General features: G+C 41.8%; 1 protein-coding gene across 1 annotated transcript; it reads left to right on the top strand.

The window, feature by feature from the left end:
- The first annotated feature begins 1,581 nt into the window (after window positions 1–1,581).
- On the top strand, window positions 1,582–17,594 carry ttll4 (tubulin tyrosine ligase-like family, member 4). Its single transcript, XM_056389815.1, has 21 exons — window positions 1,582–1,687; window positions 2,476–3,799; window positions 4,351–4,837; window positions 5,541–5,715; window positions 5,823–5,899; window positions 6,016–6,079; window positions 7,900–8,018; window positions 8,375–8,485; window positions 8,845–8,921; window positions 9,031–9,225; window positions 9,561–9,643; window positions 9,735–9,863; window positions 9,951–10,073; window positions 10,452–10,550; window positions 10,937–11,071; window positions 11,193–11,330; window positions 11,513–11,609; window positions 11,857–12,067; window positions 12,254–12,321; window positions 12,446–12,516; window positions 12,897–17,594. Exons 2-21 carry the CDS (start codon window positions 3,152–3,154, stop codon window positions 13,084–13,086), a joined length of 3,297 nt encoding a protein of 1,098 aa, XP_056245790.1. The 5' UTR covers window positions 1,582–1,687; window positions 2,476–3,151; the 3' UTR covers window positions 13,087–17,594.
- The last annotated feature ends 1,927 nt before the right edge of the window (window positions 17,595–19,521 follow it).

Raw genomic sequence — 19,521 nt, 5'->3', positions numbered from 1 at the left:
AGGAGGGAAAGGATGACGGAAAAAAGGGAAGGAAACTGAGGAAGTAAGAAAAAGAGGGAAGAGAGGAGAAGAAAACGGGACATGAGGTGAAGAAAAGGAGGAAAACCATCGGAGCAGGAGAGGAGAAGAGGAAGGACAGGAGCAAAGGCAGGTGGAAGACAGGGGTTTGTCTTTCAGTCTCTCCTCCGGTGAGCCCTCTAGTGATGGAACGAGTGATGTACAAGCTTCTCCGCAGAGACATGAAGGCGAAGCACCGAACGAAGCTGAAACCCAGAGACCATCGCCACCAATAAAATAAAGTGTTGTCATAACAGATTTCATCAGTTTGAGTGGATAAAAGCACTTAGGTCGCTGAAAGTTTTGTTTATGGTTCAAGCTGGGCTGAATAAGTGAAGACAAATAAAGTGCTTTGAAAAGACTGAGCCTGAGAGTCAACAGCACTGACATTATATGAACTCATGTCTGACCTTTATTGAACTGTTTTTATTTATTTTTTGTGCCTCAGAGTAGATGTGAAGCTGCTATAATACACCTGCAGTGTCCCGTGCAACCTCTCACTGTGGTGGATTGTGGGATACACACTGCAAGAAAGTATTATAAAGCAAAGCAGAGACAAGTTTTTTTTTTCTCTTTCTTTTGTTTTCTTTGTTTCCTATGTTATGTCTAGTTATTTAATCAAATATATTAACAAAAATACAAATACAAGCATTTTACTGTAAGGAAACTTGTTAGATGTTGCACTGGTGGAAGAAGAATCCCTACCCTTTATTTTCAATAACAATGTAAAAATAATCATGTTAAATCTATTTAAGTAAAAGTACAGAAGTATCAACAGCTAAATGTACTTAAAGTATTAAAATCCAGTAATTGTTTAGCAGTAAATCTGCCCCTGTGACTGATACATTATAATAAAAGACATTATTGTTACTAATGCATCAATGTGTAAGCAGAATTTTACTGTTGTAGATGCTCAAGGTGGAGCTAGTTTTAACTACTTTAGGATAATTACAGTTTGGTAGTTTAGTCCAGTGGTTTCTAACCTAGGAGTCACAATTCATAGACATCTGGAATGTGATAACGAACCACGACTACACAGGGATCACAAGCCAAAAAGGTTGGGAATTACTTGTTTCATCTTTATAAATGTGTTGTATTTTATAAATTCATCATCATTTTTTTTATGTAAGATATTAAACTGAAAAGTAACAAATAACTTAAGCTGTCAAATCAATGTAGTGGAGTAAAAAGTACAATATTTTCCTCTAAAATGTAGAGATCTAGAATTATAAAGTAACATAAATTGGAAATATTCAAGTAAAGTATAAGTGCCTCAAAGTTGTACAGTACAGTAGTACAGTACTTGAGTAAACTATTTAGACAATTTTCACCAATGGCTGTATTAGAAATAAATAAATAAATGGATCAATAAAAAAGAAAACACAATAAAATAATATTCAATACTTCTGAGTGTTGGTGCAGTGACTGCTGTTCACCACTGGGGGGAGCTCTGACTCCGAGGCGCAACCTGAAGCGTGCCGGAACATCGGCCCCAATAGACGATCTTCGGCCATGATGTGTCACTCGGACTTTTCAGCTAGCAACTACTGCAATGCAAGAAACTCGAATGTGTAGCTGTTCGTAAACGCAACGAAACAACATGTTCGGGACATTGCAGGATACAAAGCGGGTATGTATATATTTTTTTATAAACTGATAGCAAGGTCGTTTTTTTATTGTTGACACTCGTGGTCGAACTGGCGGTCACTGAAACACCCGGTGACAGTCGGTGTTGTGCTGGTCGTTGTTGCTAAGCTAACGCTATCTGGACGGTAAACAGAAACGCATACATGCTAGCCGAAGGTATTTGCCAATTAACTGTGATTGTAAATGTGCGTGCGCTGTTTGTAAGAATACGATGGCCTTAAAGTCAGTTTTGGCTTGAGTTGTAGGTATTATTATAGATACTTCCAACAGACTTGTTAGTTAGTTAGTTAGTTAGTTAGTTAGCTAGCTAGCCAACGTTAAGCTAAGGCGGCATGTGGTGGAAACACACACGTGAAACTAGCTCCGGTCCATGCTGAGACGTTGACAGCAGCGAAAAGGAAAAAAAAACCGCAATTGAAGAAAAATGGCAAACTACTGGCAACGTTTGTTTATACATGTTTTGCTTTAGTTATACAGCCGAGCTAACTCACCTCATATAGTCAAATGTAAACAACAACAAATACTTAATAGCTATTGTTGAAAAGAGACATTAAAAATTAAATGAAATGCTCATACCAAGCCATTTCCCCCTCAAACAATAATTTATAATAATTAGTTGTTTTGTAACATCTGGTGAAAGGCTACCAAGTTATTTCCAGCTGTTCTGTGTGACTTATACTCAATGGTTTGGTTTACTGCTGTGATAGTTTATCACTCATCAAGAGACAGACTTGATTCCCTCATACTGATTGTGTTTCTCTTCTTGTGTAGTTTCAGTGGTGAAAGCTGGCAGTTCATTGCCTCCTTGGAAGCAACTGAGGATGAGAAAGAGTACTCGGTGTACTCTGCTGTCTCCTCCAAGGCGAGGTGTCTTCGTGTGAGCCAAGTATGCAGTGTCATGCATGAGACTCAGATTTCATCCACAAAGTAGTTAAGAAGAAGCTGCTTCTGAACGAGTCTGCATCAGCTAATAACATCAAGACTTCCTGACCCAGCCTCGGCTTTGCACCAAGCTCTTGAGTGTGACTGTTAGTTAGAGTGGGAACCACTTGCCTCAGGAAAAAAAACAAAACAAATGTGCCTGCCTAACTGAAGACCAAGAGCTGACGGTGTCCTGCTCACCTGCTGCACAGGTGGAAGGTCAAAGTGTTGTACTGCTGTCACTCTGCAGTGGCAGTTATGAGTGCTGTTGGTCAGGATTTATTAAGAACTTGTAGTCCATCTACAGCGACCAACAGAAAATTTACAACTCTACTCAGCTGGAGCTGACATTTCAAAAGTAATTCCAAGTGAGGAAGCACTCACTGAGGGGGGGGGGCCTCCATCTCAGGCTCATTGGGCATCATCTCGACTCTTACTTCCTATCCTGCCTATCAAAGTCCACCCAAGACCCTTGACCTCTAAAGTCAGCCCTTCAGAAATAACCACATCTTTGTTAGGCAGTGCCATGCCCACCAACCAGTCCTCCCCCTGGGGTGGGGGGAAGCTACGGGCTTGCTCTAATGCTGACGGTCCTGCCACTACAACACCTGTCAGTACACACGCCAAGACAGCTGCGGCCACTAAGGTGCCTTTTAGTCAGACTTCCCTAGAGTTATCCAGGAGAAAGGACCAAGCCAAATCTCTCTCCTCTGCTGTTGCCTCCTCTGCCTCCCCGTGGAGGCAGACAACAGTCGCCCCCTCTGGGGCTTCTGTATGGGACAATGGGGACGGACGTAAAACCAACAACCAGAGCCAATTCACCGCTGTGCCAGATCGGTCTCCAACCCTGCCACAACAGCTTAATGTGATTCAAATCCCAAACCAGGTACTGGCAACAGGACTGAAGCAGGCTGGCAGCAGCCTCACAGAGACCAATGCCCCTTCCTCCATCCCCAAGAAAGAATGTCATGCTGGGTTTAATGGTCTGCTGATGGGTAACATGCAGAACTGGACGTCGCTCCAAACCTCTCAGCCTGAAAACGGTTTAGCAATGGGCAGACGTCTGGATGCCACAGGTGATGCACCGCTGGGATTGGAGCCTCTTTTGTCTGTTTGTCATCAAGAGCTGTTTGTCAGAGGACAGTCCACCCTGCAGCAAACTAACAAGTCGATGGTGAGTACTAGTATCAGACCATATATTGTTATCAGAGTGTTTCCATTCCTAAATATTGGTATAAGTATGAGCCTCAAAAATCCAATATTGGTTGGGTAATAGTTTCATATAAAATGTATTGAAATGTTTTTGTGAACTCAACTGAATATTAAAATTTCTGTCAGTAAATCATAGTTAGTATTTTTAATTATTACACAAACCCCTGCTGATAAACTCTGATGCTGATACTTTCATTTTAGATAGATAGATATTTTATTTATCCCCTAGGGGAAATTCATGTTATCATTTTAATATCAGTACTTAAAACTGTGCTGTCTGTGTCGTATGGCAATACCAGGCAATTACTGCTTGTGTTGCAGTTTATATTACGCTTAGGATGATATTAGATAATCTTGAATATTGCAATATTTCCCACCATATTTGGGCTGGAATGTATGGAGATATTAAATTTTGTATATCGCCCAAGCCTAGTTTAGATTATGTAAGCTTGATGAGAGTCCACTTCCTGCCTCCTCCTCCACATCTGACCTTTCCTTGTTTTGTCCTCCCAGCTTGAGGCCGCAGACTGTCCCTCTTTGCCGTCAGTGCCTCCTCCATGCCTTACTCTCTGTGAACATCGGGGGGCAGCATTGGGAAAGGATGCCTCCGGCCTCGACAGCACAAAAGCAGAAATAAGAAGCACAGCGAGAGAAACGACTGCAAGGAGGTGCCATTCAGCTAAACCAGCAACAAAATGCAGTCAGACACAAAACAGTTGCACAATAATAAGTGATTTAAACAGTCTATTGCAAGTAAGAGGTGGTCCTCCTGCAGTTTTGGCAGCAACTACAAACAGCAAGCCACAAACAATGACATCACTAGACGTAAACAAGCAAGTCCCAGAAAGTCAAAATCCACCAGGAAGCACCCTGTCCACATGTAGAAGAACTGGTCCTCCAGAGGTCAGTCCCTTTCCAAATGGCCCCATGCCAACTGTGCTCAGTGCCAGTGTCAGTGCCAGTCAAGAGCAGCAGCCCACACCGTCGGATATCATCCCAGGTAATCAGAAATATTGGTTTACTTAATATGCTCTGTAGCTGTCGGAGGAAAACCTAGAGCGAGAGAAAAGTAGATTAGGTGGTCATTGAATCTGCAGAACCTCCAGACAATTCCTGAATAAGGTGGTACAGTATTCATGAGCTGATAATACAGCTCGTGTAGTGATACTGTTAGTTCAGTGTTTGATCAGAGGAGTGATAATGTTAATAAAGGAGCATCCAAGGCAACGCGTTATCTCAGAGAAATCATCTCGCTGTAGCTCTTGAGAGGATGGTACTTTGTTGATCATAAATATTTTAGCGTTAGCCGCTATAAACACAATACAGCAACAGTTTCACTTGGTCAGAAGCTTTTTGTTACAAGAGCAACAGATCTAAAAGATAAGGCCAACATGTGAGCTTGAGAGAAGGCTGCAAATTATGCTGTTAGGTGTGTAATTCCATCTGTGCCGCGCGTCCAGGCCTGCTCCTTTTGAGCCTCTATCAGCTGACATGAAAAATGTATTGTAATGTGTGGTCACACTGAGGAAAAGGTGTGTGGTTAAGGTACAAAAACACGGAAATATTGGTAGAAAATCAGAACAAACAGTCATAAAGTGGAAATCATGGACTTAGTCATCACATATATGACACGTGTAGTTAGCTCGAAACCAGAAATGGTCAGAAACTGTGTTGGATGTATGACTGTTCTTCCTCTATCGTAGATGTGGCCCCCTGTCCTGCGGGAACCCTGGTGGGTTCTGTGACCACTCAGATCTCCGCTATCCACCTGACCAAGCAGGGGCAGCCTGCCTCCATGTCATCTTCATCCTCGTCCCCATCTTCTTCCTCACCCTTGCCGACAGAGGAGTGTGCGGTTGGCGAGACTCAGCTGTCCGGGTGAGGAACGGCTGATCGCTGCTCAGTCAGTAGTTGCAGTTCTGTTTTGCCGCCCCCCGTTCATGTTCTCAATCTGACCGTGTCGACGCGTGTTTATTGTTTCCCAGCCGGGAGTGTGTCATGCAGGTGGATGGAGGTGAGGAAGAGCTGCCCGATGAGCTGGAAAACGCCTGTAGTGACGACGGTAAGATGTTAAAACAAACGCAAACACTCGGAGTGCTTCATCACACAATCACAATCAACTCTGTCAATGGAATAAACAATCCGTTTTGTTTTGTTTTGTTTTTCTGTCGTCTTCAGATGATTCAGACTGTTCATCCAGCAATGGCGCTTCATCTACAGCATCCTTCGCTCTCCTCTCTGGGTGAGACTAGATTATCATTAGATTATTAGGGACCACAGGGCGGTCCCATAACAGAGCATATCCGACAGTTTTCTTCTGAACACTCGTCTGTTTTTGTGTCTCACAGAGCAGGTAGATTTCTATTCTACAGGTGTGTGAATCCACACGAACTCTGAGTCTCTGTTATTAAACGCTCAGTCCTTTTTAAACACCACGTGCAGCTGTAAATCATATCAATATTCTACTTTCAATAAGTATCTTTCAAGCCCTCCTGTCGTTTCACTATGTCCATATGAATCCCTGGTGGCCTGATTAAATAGATTTTAAAAAACAGTGTTAATTTTCTTCCTGTACTTCATTAAACTGACCAATAGATTTAAAGCCCATTTATGAGCCTGAAAAGACAATTTTAGTTTGTTTTTTTTCCTCAGCTTCAGCAACTTGCCTTTCTTTGACTGCCTCACGTCGAAGCGCGGTCTCTAATTGGTCTCCGAAAGTGGCGTAAAATATACATCCGTCAAATCCTGTGGACTCTCCCTGCCTCTCTTTCATTCTCTCTCACCGCATTGTTAAAAGGGGCTGAAAGCAGCAGAGCGTGGTGGAAAGGTCTGCTGCATTGTGTGCCACATTGTTCTCCACTGTGATGGCCTCAACAGTAGAACTCCCTACCAAAGACTCGGAGCTGATTCTCCGCTAAAAACAGCCTGGATAGGGACCGCTATTGTCGCTTTTTATGGTTTTTTGTTTTTACCCCCTAACCTGCTGATTTGTTTATGTGTTCATTTACATACATACCTCCGCCTCCCCCACCCTTTCCTGAAACCTGTAGCTCCCCGTACGTATAGTGTCGTGGTGCTATAGTGGCCTGGTCCAGCTGTAAGTCTATATCTGTCGGCGGTGGAAGGATTTTATTTGAGAGAAAAGATCTGGAAGAGGACACCATCATCCCGTTCGTTCGTCCTTTTAGCCGTCTCTCCTTCCTTCCTATATGACTGTCATGTGAGTGTTTTTATTTATATTTTTTGGATTTGTGTAACTTTGTGTTCCTCAGATGTTACTGTGTCGATTAGCTGCATAAAAGTACATGTGACTCATACGACCGGCTCTCCTCTTCCTACAAGCAAAGGTGTAATCTCGTTGTGAACTTCTTGGCTTTCCAGATCGGTTCCTTACATGTCGGTGTTAAGGTCGTCGTTTGTCTCGGCTCCTGTGCTCCCTGTGCGATGTGTCTAACCCCCGAACTCACACAGGCATCGCGTTACTAGGACATAGTGCAAACGACTTGTGTTACAAACCCGGATGTCGGCTTCTGTTATTTAGAAGTCAGGGAGCGTAACTCAAGATGCATTACTTTTTAATCTTGTTGTGAGACTTCAGTTCGCTTGTTTAATAGTAACAAGCTGAGAGGAGAGGAACAGGGAAGTCCTCACCTCTGAACTTACAACGATGTTTGCAACACAAAGAGAGAAAATATGTGTCACTGAAATGTCTGTAGATTTTGTTCTTCATTGTGTCGGCAGTTCCATTAACTCCACGATGCTCCTTCTCTTTCAGTTGATGATGTTGTTGTTTTCATCTTCAGTAAAAATGGAGGACGATAGTTAAAAAGAGTCAGAAGAAGTCGACACACAGGCATTTTATTCAGTGATAAAAACATAATTTGTCATTGAGGATCGTAGATTTGGGATTCGAAGAAATTCTAGATCACAGTTCCTGATCTGATTATCTATCACGTACAATCCTTTCCCTCTTTGAAATGAACTGCGGTGATGTCGGCACAGATGTGTGATTCTACATGTATGTGACTGTCTGCCGATCATTAATCTGTGGCTTTCCCTCAGTGTTGAGGAGCCGATGTTATTGGGGGCCGAGGATGATCGAGAAGAGCATCCAGCGCTGGTTCCCAGTTTGTTCCCCCTCATCCCTCCAACACTCTACTTCAGCACCGCCAGTGAGAAAGGTCAGGACACGCTTCTGTTGTATAAAACACAGTACTTGTAAACCAACACTCAAAAAAGGTACAGCATCAGTTTTCAGATCATTATCAAAGAGTCAGAGTCCTCAAACACCTGTCAGGTGTCTAAGAAATAACATTTTACATTAGATATTAGAGGATAATGAGCTTGAGGAGACAGTCAGAGAGAACCTTGACCCCTGAACTTACCACTTCCAGGAGCTCGACAGGTCTTTATGAAATTGAAAAACAGTGCATCGAACTGTTTCAGTGTTTGCATTAAACCAACAGTCTGTGATTATTGTTGGTAGAAAATTTTGTCCATAAAATGCGTCCAACGTTTTGTGTCGTGCGCTCTGCAGTGGAGCTGCTGCCTGCGGAACAAAGACGACTGTTAAAATGGAAGATAAGCACCGTCACTCCCAACGTGGTCAAACACACCATCGCCAGGTCCCACTTCAAAGCCACCAAGAGTAAGTCACCGTGACTGTGTGTGTGTGTGTGTGTGTGTGTGTGTGTGTGTGTGTGTGTGAGAGTGACAGCTGCTCCTCAGATAAATTTTCACTTGCAACACACCTTTCAGAAATCGCAGACAGACCGTGATCTGAGTGTTTATGTTGTGATTCATGATGAATCGGTTCTTTAAAACTCTGTCTGTATTCAGTCTCTTGCACAATGTCTGATTTCATGCACGTTGTCACTAATATTGCATATTTTATTGTCAAAATGTATGCAAGTGCTTTTGAACAAACCATATCTTTCAGAAATATAAATCAACACGTGACAGAAAAAAAAACTGATGGAAATCTGTTTGTCTCTGTTGTTCATGTAGAAAGCCACGACTGGCTCGGCTGCTGGGGACACCACATGAAGTCTCTAGGCTTCAAGGCGCTTGAGGAGCACCAGAAGGTGAGAGACCGTGGATACACTAATCACCCCAGCTTGAAGCTTTAACATTAAGAAAGATAGATCTTCTGAATAACGGTTAACTTGTTTGTTTTTGTCAACTGTGTCCTAGTTGAACCACTTCCCAGGGACGTTCCAGATTGGCAGGAAGGACCGTCTGTGGAGGAACCTGTCCAAGATGCAGGCTCGCTTTGGGAAACAGGAGTTTAACTTTTTCCCCCGAACCTTCATCCTTCCTCAGGACATCAAGCTGCTCCGCAAGGCCTGGGAGGACGGTGGCTCCAGGCAGAAATGGATCATCAAACCTGTACGTTCTGAGAATCATTTTGTCAGTTTAGTCGTGACTTATTGAACTAAATCTGTGAAGATGAATCAGTCTCAAAACACAGGAGAAGTCAGTAATGTCAGTAAGTGTTGAATTATGGCCTTATGTTTTCTGTGAGGAAACCTATTATTAACTTCAGATGCTGGATGTTATTCGTTCTATCTAATGATGATTATTATAATTGTCTTTTTAGCTGCTGTAAAAGGTGAATAAGTTAGTTGTTTGGTAATTATTGATTCAAAGGAGTCATGTTTTTATATTCTTCAGTTCAGTATTACTTTGTTTACACCGTCTCTTTCTCCTGTCGTCTGCGACAGCCTGCATCAGCCAGAGGAATCGGTATCCAGGTCATCCACAAATGGAGCCAGATGCCCCGTAAGAGGCCGCTGCTGGTCCAGAAGTAAGTAGTTCAGATGATTCTAGTACCTGACACCACATTACTCATCGGCCTTTGGGATCAAACATAATGATTCCGGTTGTGTTTTTCGCAGGTACCTTCACAAGCCCTACCTCATCAGCGGCAACAAGTTTGACCTGAGGATCTACGTCTACGTGACGTCCTACGACCCGCTCAGAATCTACATCTTCACTGACGGACTGGTTCGATTCGCCAGCTGCAAGTCAGTTTTAACATCAGTGACCAGCAAATAGTCCAAACAGATTCGGACGGAATATAAAAAACGATCTCTATTTTTTCCCTCTTTCAGATATTCGTCTTCCATGAAGACTCTGAGTAACAAGTTCATGCATCTGACCAACTACAGCGTCAACAAGAAAAACTCTGAATACCAGACGAACAGCGACGACAAGGCCTGCCAGGGACACAAATGGTAACAGAAAGAGAAAAGGATGTGTTGATGTTTGAATGGAAGACGCATGAAGGGAGGGAAGGCGGTTATTGGACGAAGTGAAGGGGGGGTGGGGGGGGGGGGTTTAGGTCACAGCCCGACTGAATGCAGCCAGGCCAACACTTGGTATCAGGAAAGAAACCTTGAGGGAAAAGAAGGAAGGAGTTAATTAATAATTATGTGATTCTGTTTATTTGGCCTCTTTCAAAGAGTTTAAATAATCCGACAACTATAGTTCTGTTCATATCTATAAAAGTTAGACTCAATCTGCAACACATCTTTGTGACTAATGTACTGTATTTATTCTGTCTCTGCACGAGGCTTCACCGACTCCAACAACATGTGTCTCTGTGTTTTCAGGGCTTTGAAGGCTTTGTGGCAATATCTGGGTTCTAAGGGAGTCAACACCACTCTGATATGGGAGAAGATTAAAGACATTGTGATCAAAACCATCATTGCGTAAGTTTCAGTCAGTCATTCATTGATTGGACGCAGGAGGTGCTCACACAGGGAGGAGCTCAACTGCAATATTAAAACATTTACTTTGGTTAATAACAAATATCTTGTCATTGATCCTTTACCTGAATGTAAAATAGAATTGGCTTGAATGACACTAAAATATAAAAGTCCAAGAACTTTTTAAAGTCTCTCGCTGTCATCCAGATTTTCCAGATCCAGTCTCTCCGAAATGAAACTGTAGATTCTTCTTTTGCAGAAGAAAACGAAACTTGAAATCAGTTCAGTTTTTGTATTGTGAATACAGTGAAGTGGAGACATGTCATGAATTAATGACATTATAATGATTATGACATAAGCAGTGTGTCTCCTTGTGTGTTGGTCATCAGGTCAGAACCGTACGTCAACAGCCTGCTGAAGATGCACGTCCGGACGCCGTACAGCTGCCACGAGCTGTTCGGCTTCGACATCATGCTGGACGAGAACCTCAAACCCTGGATCCTGGAAGTTAACATATCACCCAGGTAACACACATGCGCGCGCACACACACACACACACACACACATGCACACACACGCACACACACACACACACATTCAGGTTTTCAAACTGAATCCTGTAACCGTTTGTGTTTCTGGTTCCAGCCTCCATTCCAACACAGCGCTGGATGTTTCCATCAAAGGTCAGATGATCAGAGATCTCCTGAACCTGGCTGGCTTTCGTGTTCCTCAAAGAGATGATGTGGTCGCTCCCTGCAGCAGCACCTCCAGCTCCACCAGCAGGTAGGGAGGAGGTACTACACCTCACAGGCAGAGGCAGGGATTGTAGATACTAGGTCCTGCCACTGAAATGAAACCAGATGGTGATAATGTAGGAACAACTTTATAAAATGCAGTGCAATTCAAAGTGCTGCCTCTGAAACGACCTTATCGTTGACTGTGTGTATGTGTGTGTTTGTTTGTAGTCTGTATGGCGGGAACAGGGAGAGGAACAAACAAGATCTGTCCGCTGATGAGAAAGTTAAACGGGCATTTTACCTCACACAGCGCTACGCCGACCAGGTAAACAAATACAAACAAATTGGAAAGAAAGTGAATTTATGTTGAATCGCAGGTAAAAAATGTTTAAAGCTAAGTGCTCTTAGTTTAGTCAAAAAAGTTTGAAATTATATTCAGTTAAATGGAAACAAAAGCGGCTCGATGTCAAAGGTTTTTGGTGCTGCTGCTGGTGATGTTTAGTATTGGTGTGACTTATTATTATTAAAAACAAAAACAACGTTACAACTTTGTTTCCTCTCGTCTCTGTCAGGACTTCCTCCCGACAGTGTTGGATATCTTGACTCCAGAGGACGTTCGCGTGCTGGCAGAGACCGAAGACGAGCTGAACCGCCGGGGAGAGTTTGAGCGAATTTTCCCGTCGCCGTCGTCATCTCGCTACCTTCGCTTTTTCGAGTGTCCAAGATACCTCAGCATCCTGCTGGATCAGTGGGAGCAGAAGTACTGGAACAACAGGACAAAGGGTATGTGTCCGTCACAAACGCACTGAGAGCCGTGCATCCAAACGGAGAATGAGGCCAATCTCCGTGTCTAATCCGTCACACTCTATTTGAAGGAAAGAATAACACAAAGAGGGAAACACTCGATCTGTTTCACTACTTAACCCAGATTTTATGGATTGTGTGTGAAATGCTCTGTCCTCTGTGCAGGTATCAGTCTGCTGAGGACTCTCTGTCAGAAAGGAGTCCATCTGGGAACCAGTGACCCTGCTCATATAGTAAGGAACTGTGAAAAGATTAAATTAATTTGTCCGAATAAATTATAAATGTGATATTTCTGTAATCATAAAACCAATGGGTTGATACGAAACATTCTTTTTGTCTTTTTGTGGTTGTGTCTAGTGGTCCAAGTGCAGCTACATCTCCAGGTTCGAACCCCACAGACAAGACATTGTCAGCCCATCAAGATCCAGGTACACACACACACACACACACACACACACACACACACACACACACACACACACACACATGAGACATGAAAATAAAAGTCAGGTGTCAGGAATGAACAGATACTCTTTAATCCCTAACAGATACAGAAAACAAATGATTATAAAGATATTGGCCGATACAAGTACAGAACTAAAATATTATATTACTACCTAATATTTAGTTAAATGGATAATGTGTAAAAATTCTTCTTGGGATCATCCATGAATGTGAAAAAATATTTTCATAAATAGAAACTAGTGTTAGGATTAAGATCTCAGAGCAGATTAGAACAGGTTGGCACACTACACAGAAGATCAAGTTAATTAATGTCCCTGTTCCCCTCTCCTGCCTGTTTCTCCAGGGTGGTGGTCAGCCATCGTCACCGGTCCCATCGTGATGACAATGACGACGGGTCGGACAGGGAAGTTGCTTCGGTCTCCAGTCTGCCTGTTTCGCCAAGTCCTGGATCTAGTGTCACCAGCAGTGCCTGTGCAAGTCCTCAGCCCAGCCTCACCCAGAGCCTGCTGCCCCAACAGTTTGCCTCGCTCTGATGACCCGGTTTGCTAACATGACGCTCAGCACCCAGAACAGACACAAAAGCTCACAGTCTTATTTAGCCCTGTCCTCTTCCCAAGCACCCATCTAATGTGTGTCTACTGGCTCTGAAACACTCACTCTGGATTAGAAAAGTACGTAGACCTGTAAGCTTGAAGCCCAGTCTTAACAAACACTGTAGGAGGGCAGTGATTCTGGTCTGTAACAGATTTGTAAGTTGCTACCAAAATGTGCTCTTTTAGTGCTAAAATCAAAAAAGCAGTCAGTTCATGGCGGCTTCTGCTTTCTGGTTTTAACATAAGTGAAAATATAACATTTAAAGCACCAGAACAATGGTTTTTTTTTTTTTATGTTTTATCCCATTTAATGCAAATTACATTTATGCCAATCATTGTCCAGCCTTTTAGATGGTTGAATTTTTTTTTTTTCTGAGCAGCCGGTGGTTTCAGTTCGTTTCTTTGCAGTGTGAAAATCATCCTGCAGAGACTCGAACCATGCTGGAGACACATATAGTAATCCGTAAAACAGTGAGCTTTACGTCTGCTTAAATTTGCGTTATTATATGTCGATGCAGTGCAAACTTCAGCTTCAGCATAACCGTGCAATGAATGACAAAAATAGAGGCAGACATTATAGTTGTGACAGTCTGATTTATTTCAGCACGATATCAGAGTATTAACTTTAAATCATTAACATTATTAGCACGTGAACATGCTTGTTAAAGCCGTGTTCAAACCTATATTAAAACAGCATGAAAGCACTTTGCACCCTAGGCTCCAGCACCTGGCTCTTCTTTGCCTCAACACGTCACCTGGCAAAGAGATGCGTTGGCCAATCAGGTAGAAGCTAGCTGCATGGCTGATAGATATGTTATAACAAGAAATCCGTTATTCTGCTGTTTACCTAGCGAGTGTTGTGACAGAGGTTGAAATGACTGAGTTGTGATACCTTCTCAGAGTTAGCTCATAGTATTATAATCTGCTGTGCAGTGGCTTCGGATAAGTCTTAAAATTCATGGATGTATTAGTGAAACTAGATGGTACTTATCTGCACCAGTAGCTACATGCTACATGCTGCTACGTTCACACAGACTCTTGTGCCATTTTCAGTCTGAATACCTGCTAAGAACAAAATCCTCAGATCTCATCTGCCCGCACATGTCGGTCCTCACTGGCCTTCGGTACTAAACCTAAACTGTGAATAAGACATGCTGGGTTTCCTCACAACTTCTACCACCAAGCAACGTTGGCATAGTCTGTATATTTGTGTGTTGGATACACACACACGAGCACAAACAAAACTGCAAAGCCAACGTTACCTTACAGTACAAAACAGTGGTCCAAAGCTGAGGTGATAAATAATGACACAATACTGTGATTTCTCTGATCTCTTTAAATCTTAAACTGTGGTTGGTTTGGTTTTAAGAGGACTGTGGAGCAACTGATCGCACAAGTGTCACATTCTTAGCCTTATGGACTTGTGTGTGTGTGTGTGTGTGCGTGTGCGTGTGCGTGTGTGTGTGAGTGTTTGTGTGAAAATAGAGAAGACAAGGCTCAGTAGAAACATAAAGGGAGGGTTGGGGAGTTGAAGAAGAGTAGCGCTGCAGGAGGAGACAATTCTGAGCTCACCAGATGTTCTGTGGTGTTGAGGTCTCTGCATCGTATTTCAAACATCCTTCAAACTTCGTGTCACGACTTAGTTTTATTTTCACTGGTTGATGGTGGTGGTGATTCATAATGTTGATTCCCAGTATGTTAGAAATATGTAACATGACACTGACATACATGTTAGTAGAAGTAAAAGTAAGTATTACCAACAACATTGATAATTTCTGAAAGGAAAAAATAAAGGGGGGGGCTTTAATTTTCTTTTCTGATGATTTCACAAAAATGATAGTTTATAGAATTTCTTGAAAGCTGCCAAAATTCAAGTCCAGCAGCAGAATTGATCCTGGATTGGTGTTTAGTATTTGCTGTTTGAGAGAAAGGGGCTATTTGTATGTTAGCCAGCATTAGCATTACCAGCTGTTTACTTACCAGTCGAGAGGAAATGTTGCAGCTTCGAGTCACTGTGGCGCCCAGGCTGACCTTAAGAAGTAGCGCTCCTCGGAGGACGTATTATCGTGTAAACACAAGGATGGCCGAAGCTCTTGCCAAGACTGGTAAGTAAACAGCTGTTAATGCTAATGTTGGCTATGTGGCAATAGCAAAAACTTACAAATTGCTCCCTTAAGAGTTCTTATTGTATCCTCAGGAAAAAAATATAAAATATATACATCTACTGTGAAGACACTTTCACAAATTTTACTTCAAACCACTTGAAGTTGAAAATATTTGGGTACATGTCCCACTCTCCCTTGTGTGAATATTTGAAATTCTCCAAAGTCATAATAATGCCCGTTACCATGGAAATTATTTGAGGTGTCATTTTATTCAGTCATTCCTGCTGTAAGAAGTTACAAGACGTGTGGAAGCTAACCTGTTTACAGACGAGTTTTATTATGCAATTTACTAACAGACTGCTGTGCAGTGTCAGTATGTAGCGCACATTTATAACTTCAAGGAACCTTTTACTAACACTTCATTATTGTACATGGAATAGAAGGGGAAATAAGAATATAAGTGTATTAAAATGCTGATTTAAAAATAGTCATTGCATTTAAGTAAAATTGGCCATTATGGGTAGTTTTGTATGTCTTTGTTTTTGTTTTATTCATGCTTTCGGATAATAAATATATCACGTTTATCAAAACTTGTCTTATTCTGTAGTTATCCAAAAGAAATGTAAAACTAGCTCAAATGTACGAAACCCCCCAATGTAGTTGTTCATAACATCTTATACTTTGGACCTTGCATCGTAAACCATCTGCGCCGCAAAGTTTCTGCTCCCCTTTAGAACAGCCCTGTTATTTTGTCAAACTGATGTTGATTCACAAGTACAATCTTTTATTGAGCACCGCCTTTCAGTCTTGGATGAAGTCGCTACTACAAAGCCTTGATTGGCTCCCGGCCTTGGATGAACGACAGTATCCGCTCCTTCAAACAAACCTGTCGTGGTATAGAACATTTGTGGAAATCCATCTATGAGTTCAGTATCAGCATTTGAAGGAAACTTTAACTGAATTTAATAACATGGTTGAGGATGTCAGAGCTATTTACTTTTTGACACCTTCAATAACATCGTTTCAGGCTGGTTCCCGTCGGCTGGAGAATTTTCTGGAATAGCATTATTAGATCTCAGCACCGCCTTTGATACTGTGGACCACCCTATGTTGGTTGAGAGGCTCAGGCAGTGGGTGGGTATCTCTGGAGCTCTGGCTTTGGATTGGTTCTCCTCGTACCTTTTCATAATTATGCCTCATCAACTGAATCTCTGCCCTGTGGTGTTCCCCAAGGTTCTGTCCTGGGCCCCATGCTGTTTGCTTTGTAATTGCTTGCTCTTGGGCAGATAAGTAATTTTAAAGGTATCTCCTATCAATGCTGTGCAGATGATATTCAATTATAAATTTTGTTCAAGCCTCTAAATGTTGGCTTGGATGGCTGATAATTGTCTACAGCTGGCTTTGAGTGTGACCGGCACTGAGACTGTTTGGTTCACTCCTGTTTCTACCAGCTGAGAAATGTGTTAAACACAGGCCCGTTGTGTCCGTAACTGAGATGGAGATGATTATATGTGCGTTCGTTTTCTCCAGGAGTTTAGGACTGTTCTTCCAACTTCAAGCAAGACATCCCAGAACTGCTTACAACTGGCCCAAAATGCTGCGGCCAAGCGTCTGACCAAGTCCTCTAAAAGCTGTCGTTTAACTCCAATCCTGATTTCTTTACACTGGCTTCCAGTCAAATTCAGAATCCAGTTCAAGCTTCCCGTTTCGGGTCTTGCATGGGCAGGCGCCTGCCCACATTACCAGTAGAAGGTCGTCTGATCAGCGTGTATTGGTTTGTTCCTCGCTTCAGGCTAAACTTTGAATCTCTCTCCTTTTGGACGATCTGTGGACAAGACCAATTTGTTTTGTTTTTTTTGTTTTTTGTTTCGTTCTTTTTTGTTCTCATTTGATTTTTATTCACTCTGTTGTGACGCAACAAAAAGGTGCTATACAGTATACATAAAATGTACTTGGTTAATGACCTACCATGTAAACTTTCAGCTCTATCGGGGAAAGATCATTCATACTGGAGTGTTAATATTTTCATTTGACAGTACTGACAAGCTGCTCTGACACATTTAGCAGATTCCACTTAACACTACACCATCCTGTTTGTTGGCTGCTTTACAGAATCTATATATATACTGTATTTATATATATCTATATATATAGATATATATGTATATTACAAAGTGAAATAATAACTGCATTTGAAAATGTTTTTAACATAATTATAATGTTATAAATAAGGAGGAGATAATCATATTTTTACTAACTTGACAATTGTAAAATTTCTATGTGAAAGGGCTGTATAAGTTGCTCAGGATGACTCTTTAAAAAATAAAAGTTATTTGAGGTGCACATCTCATGATGGATCGTTATTTTCAGTTTAATAGTGTTTTGTAAACAGGGTGTTCCTTTCTTGCAGGTATTTGCCATAGCTGGAGCATTTCTTTTTATCACTAACACATTTTCCACTCTTCGAGCAAGCAAGTGTTGCTGTAAAATAAGTTAATCAGGACACTGCCAGGTTGTGAAAAGGGATTTATTCCCTTCAGCTTCTCTTCTGTCATCTTCTCCTCTTGCACCTTGGAAATGGGTGAAGTTGTGCCAGAAATTCCTACTCTGCTTTTAAGTGAAGTGTTTTGAAAAGAAAAACAAGCTGTTCTGGACTTGAAGTGGAAAAAAAACATATTGGTTTGTCATCTGATACCTGGGGCCTTGCACTTGCTTTTATTTGTATTTACATTTAGCTAAAATGTTGTTTTAATTACTTACTTTAACTCTATGAAGACTTCTTTGCTTGTCTGCTATAAAGAGATGCCAGATCCACAACAATCCGAGACTAATGGCAATCATCTAGTATTGTACTGTCAATATTTTTTATTGTTTTATTGCCTCACAGTGACATCTTATTAAATTATGTGAAAGTTAAAAATTCAGATCTTGCACAACAGTTGGCCAGCCATACAGCTGCAACAAACTCACTCACTCACTCACTCACTCACTCACTCACTCATATACACGTACATTCAAACACACATGCAGAGAGACACTCTGCTGTGGAGAGGATTGTTGGAAGCTCTGCAGGAGTAAAGACACAGAAACCAGACTGTGGAGATCTGAATGTGTATCAGGACTCTACAACTATTAATATCTGAGCTCGCTTCTCTAACCAGCAGGGACCGGCTTGTTTGGATAACTGCATTTATAATTAGTACGCTCTGTATTCTTGGCTTGAGTTCCGTTCGAACATCTGGAATGAGTGGAGAGTTTAACCAGCAGTTCTCAGCATCAACAAGCGAATTGCTGAGATTTGCAGTGCTGAGTATAATAATCAAACAATTTGCATTAATTTTTATTTCTGCACTTTGACTTGACAGAGGATGTTCTGTTGGCGTTGAAGGAGCAGCAGGTAATAACACTAACTTAATTTACACCTGATTGTTAAAGGTTTGTTGCTACGTTTTTTATCCTATCTTTAAAATGTTATCTGCTCAGAATTTTAAAGCTGCGTATGAGCTCAACTGTGAAAAGGAAGGGATGGTCTACTAGAGTTCAGTGTCTATAAATAGTTTGACATGTAACGGCCCAATGAAACTTGAACGTGTCCCACAGTAGGACTGGCGAACCCTTAAAGCTGCACTGTCTCAATTTCTTTTTCTCTCTTCTCGGACTAAAAGTTGTCGCTCGTTGTGACGAACTCACAGATAATTATCAGCTGACATTACAGTTCTCCTCAGCTCCACGGAGCATTTTAGCATCTTTCAGCTCATTGTTTCGGTTTTTATGGCCTTGACCCAAGTTGCTGTTCATTCTCCCCGTTCCCATCATCATCGTTTTCCTGCAGAAAACTCTGCCCAACAACAGACAAAGCTAGCAGCTAGTTAGTGAACGTAGCGAAGCATTTAGCAGCTAAAGAGACAAATATGTCCCTCACGAATTTGTTTAAGTGCACGACAGAGCTTAAAGGAGAGAGAATATTGGGTTTACATCCATCAGGTGTCTAGAAACACTTGAAGTGAATGATATTATTGCTGCAGGTCTGCTGGATGTGTACATTTTTACACAGTTTTAGATTATTCTTCAGTGTTGTGTTGCAGCTTATTATCTCACAAGTGGCCAAAAACAAACATCTAATATGCAGTTTTAAAGAGAAGGGGCAGCTGTTTACATTTGTGTTTTTGTGTTGTATAAGAATAATATTTATATTTATACCTACTTAGGTATTAGTCACCTATTGCACAGTGACTTACGGTGCAACCAAATATGCATTTTAGTTTGATAT

Source organism: Seriola aureovittata, chromosome 11 (genome assembly GCF_021018895.1).
Source record: "Seriola aureovittata isolate HTS-2021-v1 ecotype China chromosome 11, ASM2101889v1, whole genome shotgun sequence".
NCBI classification, from domain to species: Eukaryota; Metazoa; Chordata; class Actinopteri; order Carangiformes; family Carangidae; genus Seriola; species Seriola aureovittata.
Note: the sequence above shows the minus strand (reverse complement) of the source record. Positions and strands in the feature narration are given on the sequence as shown.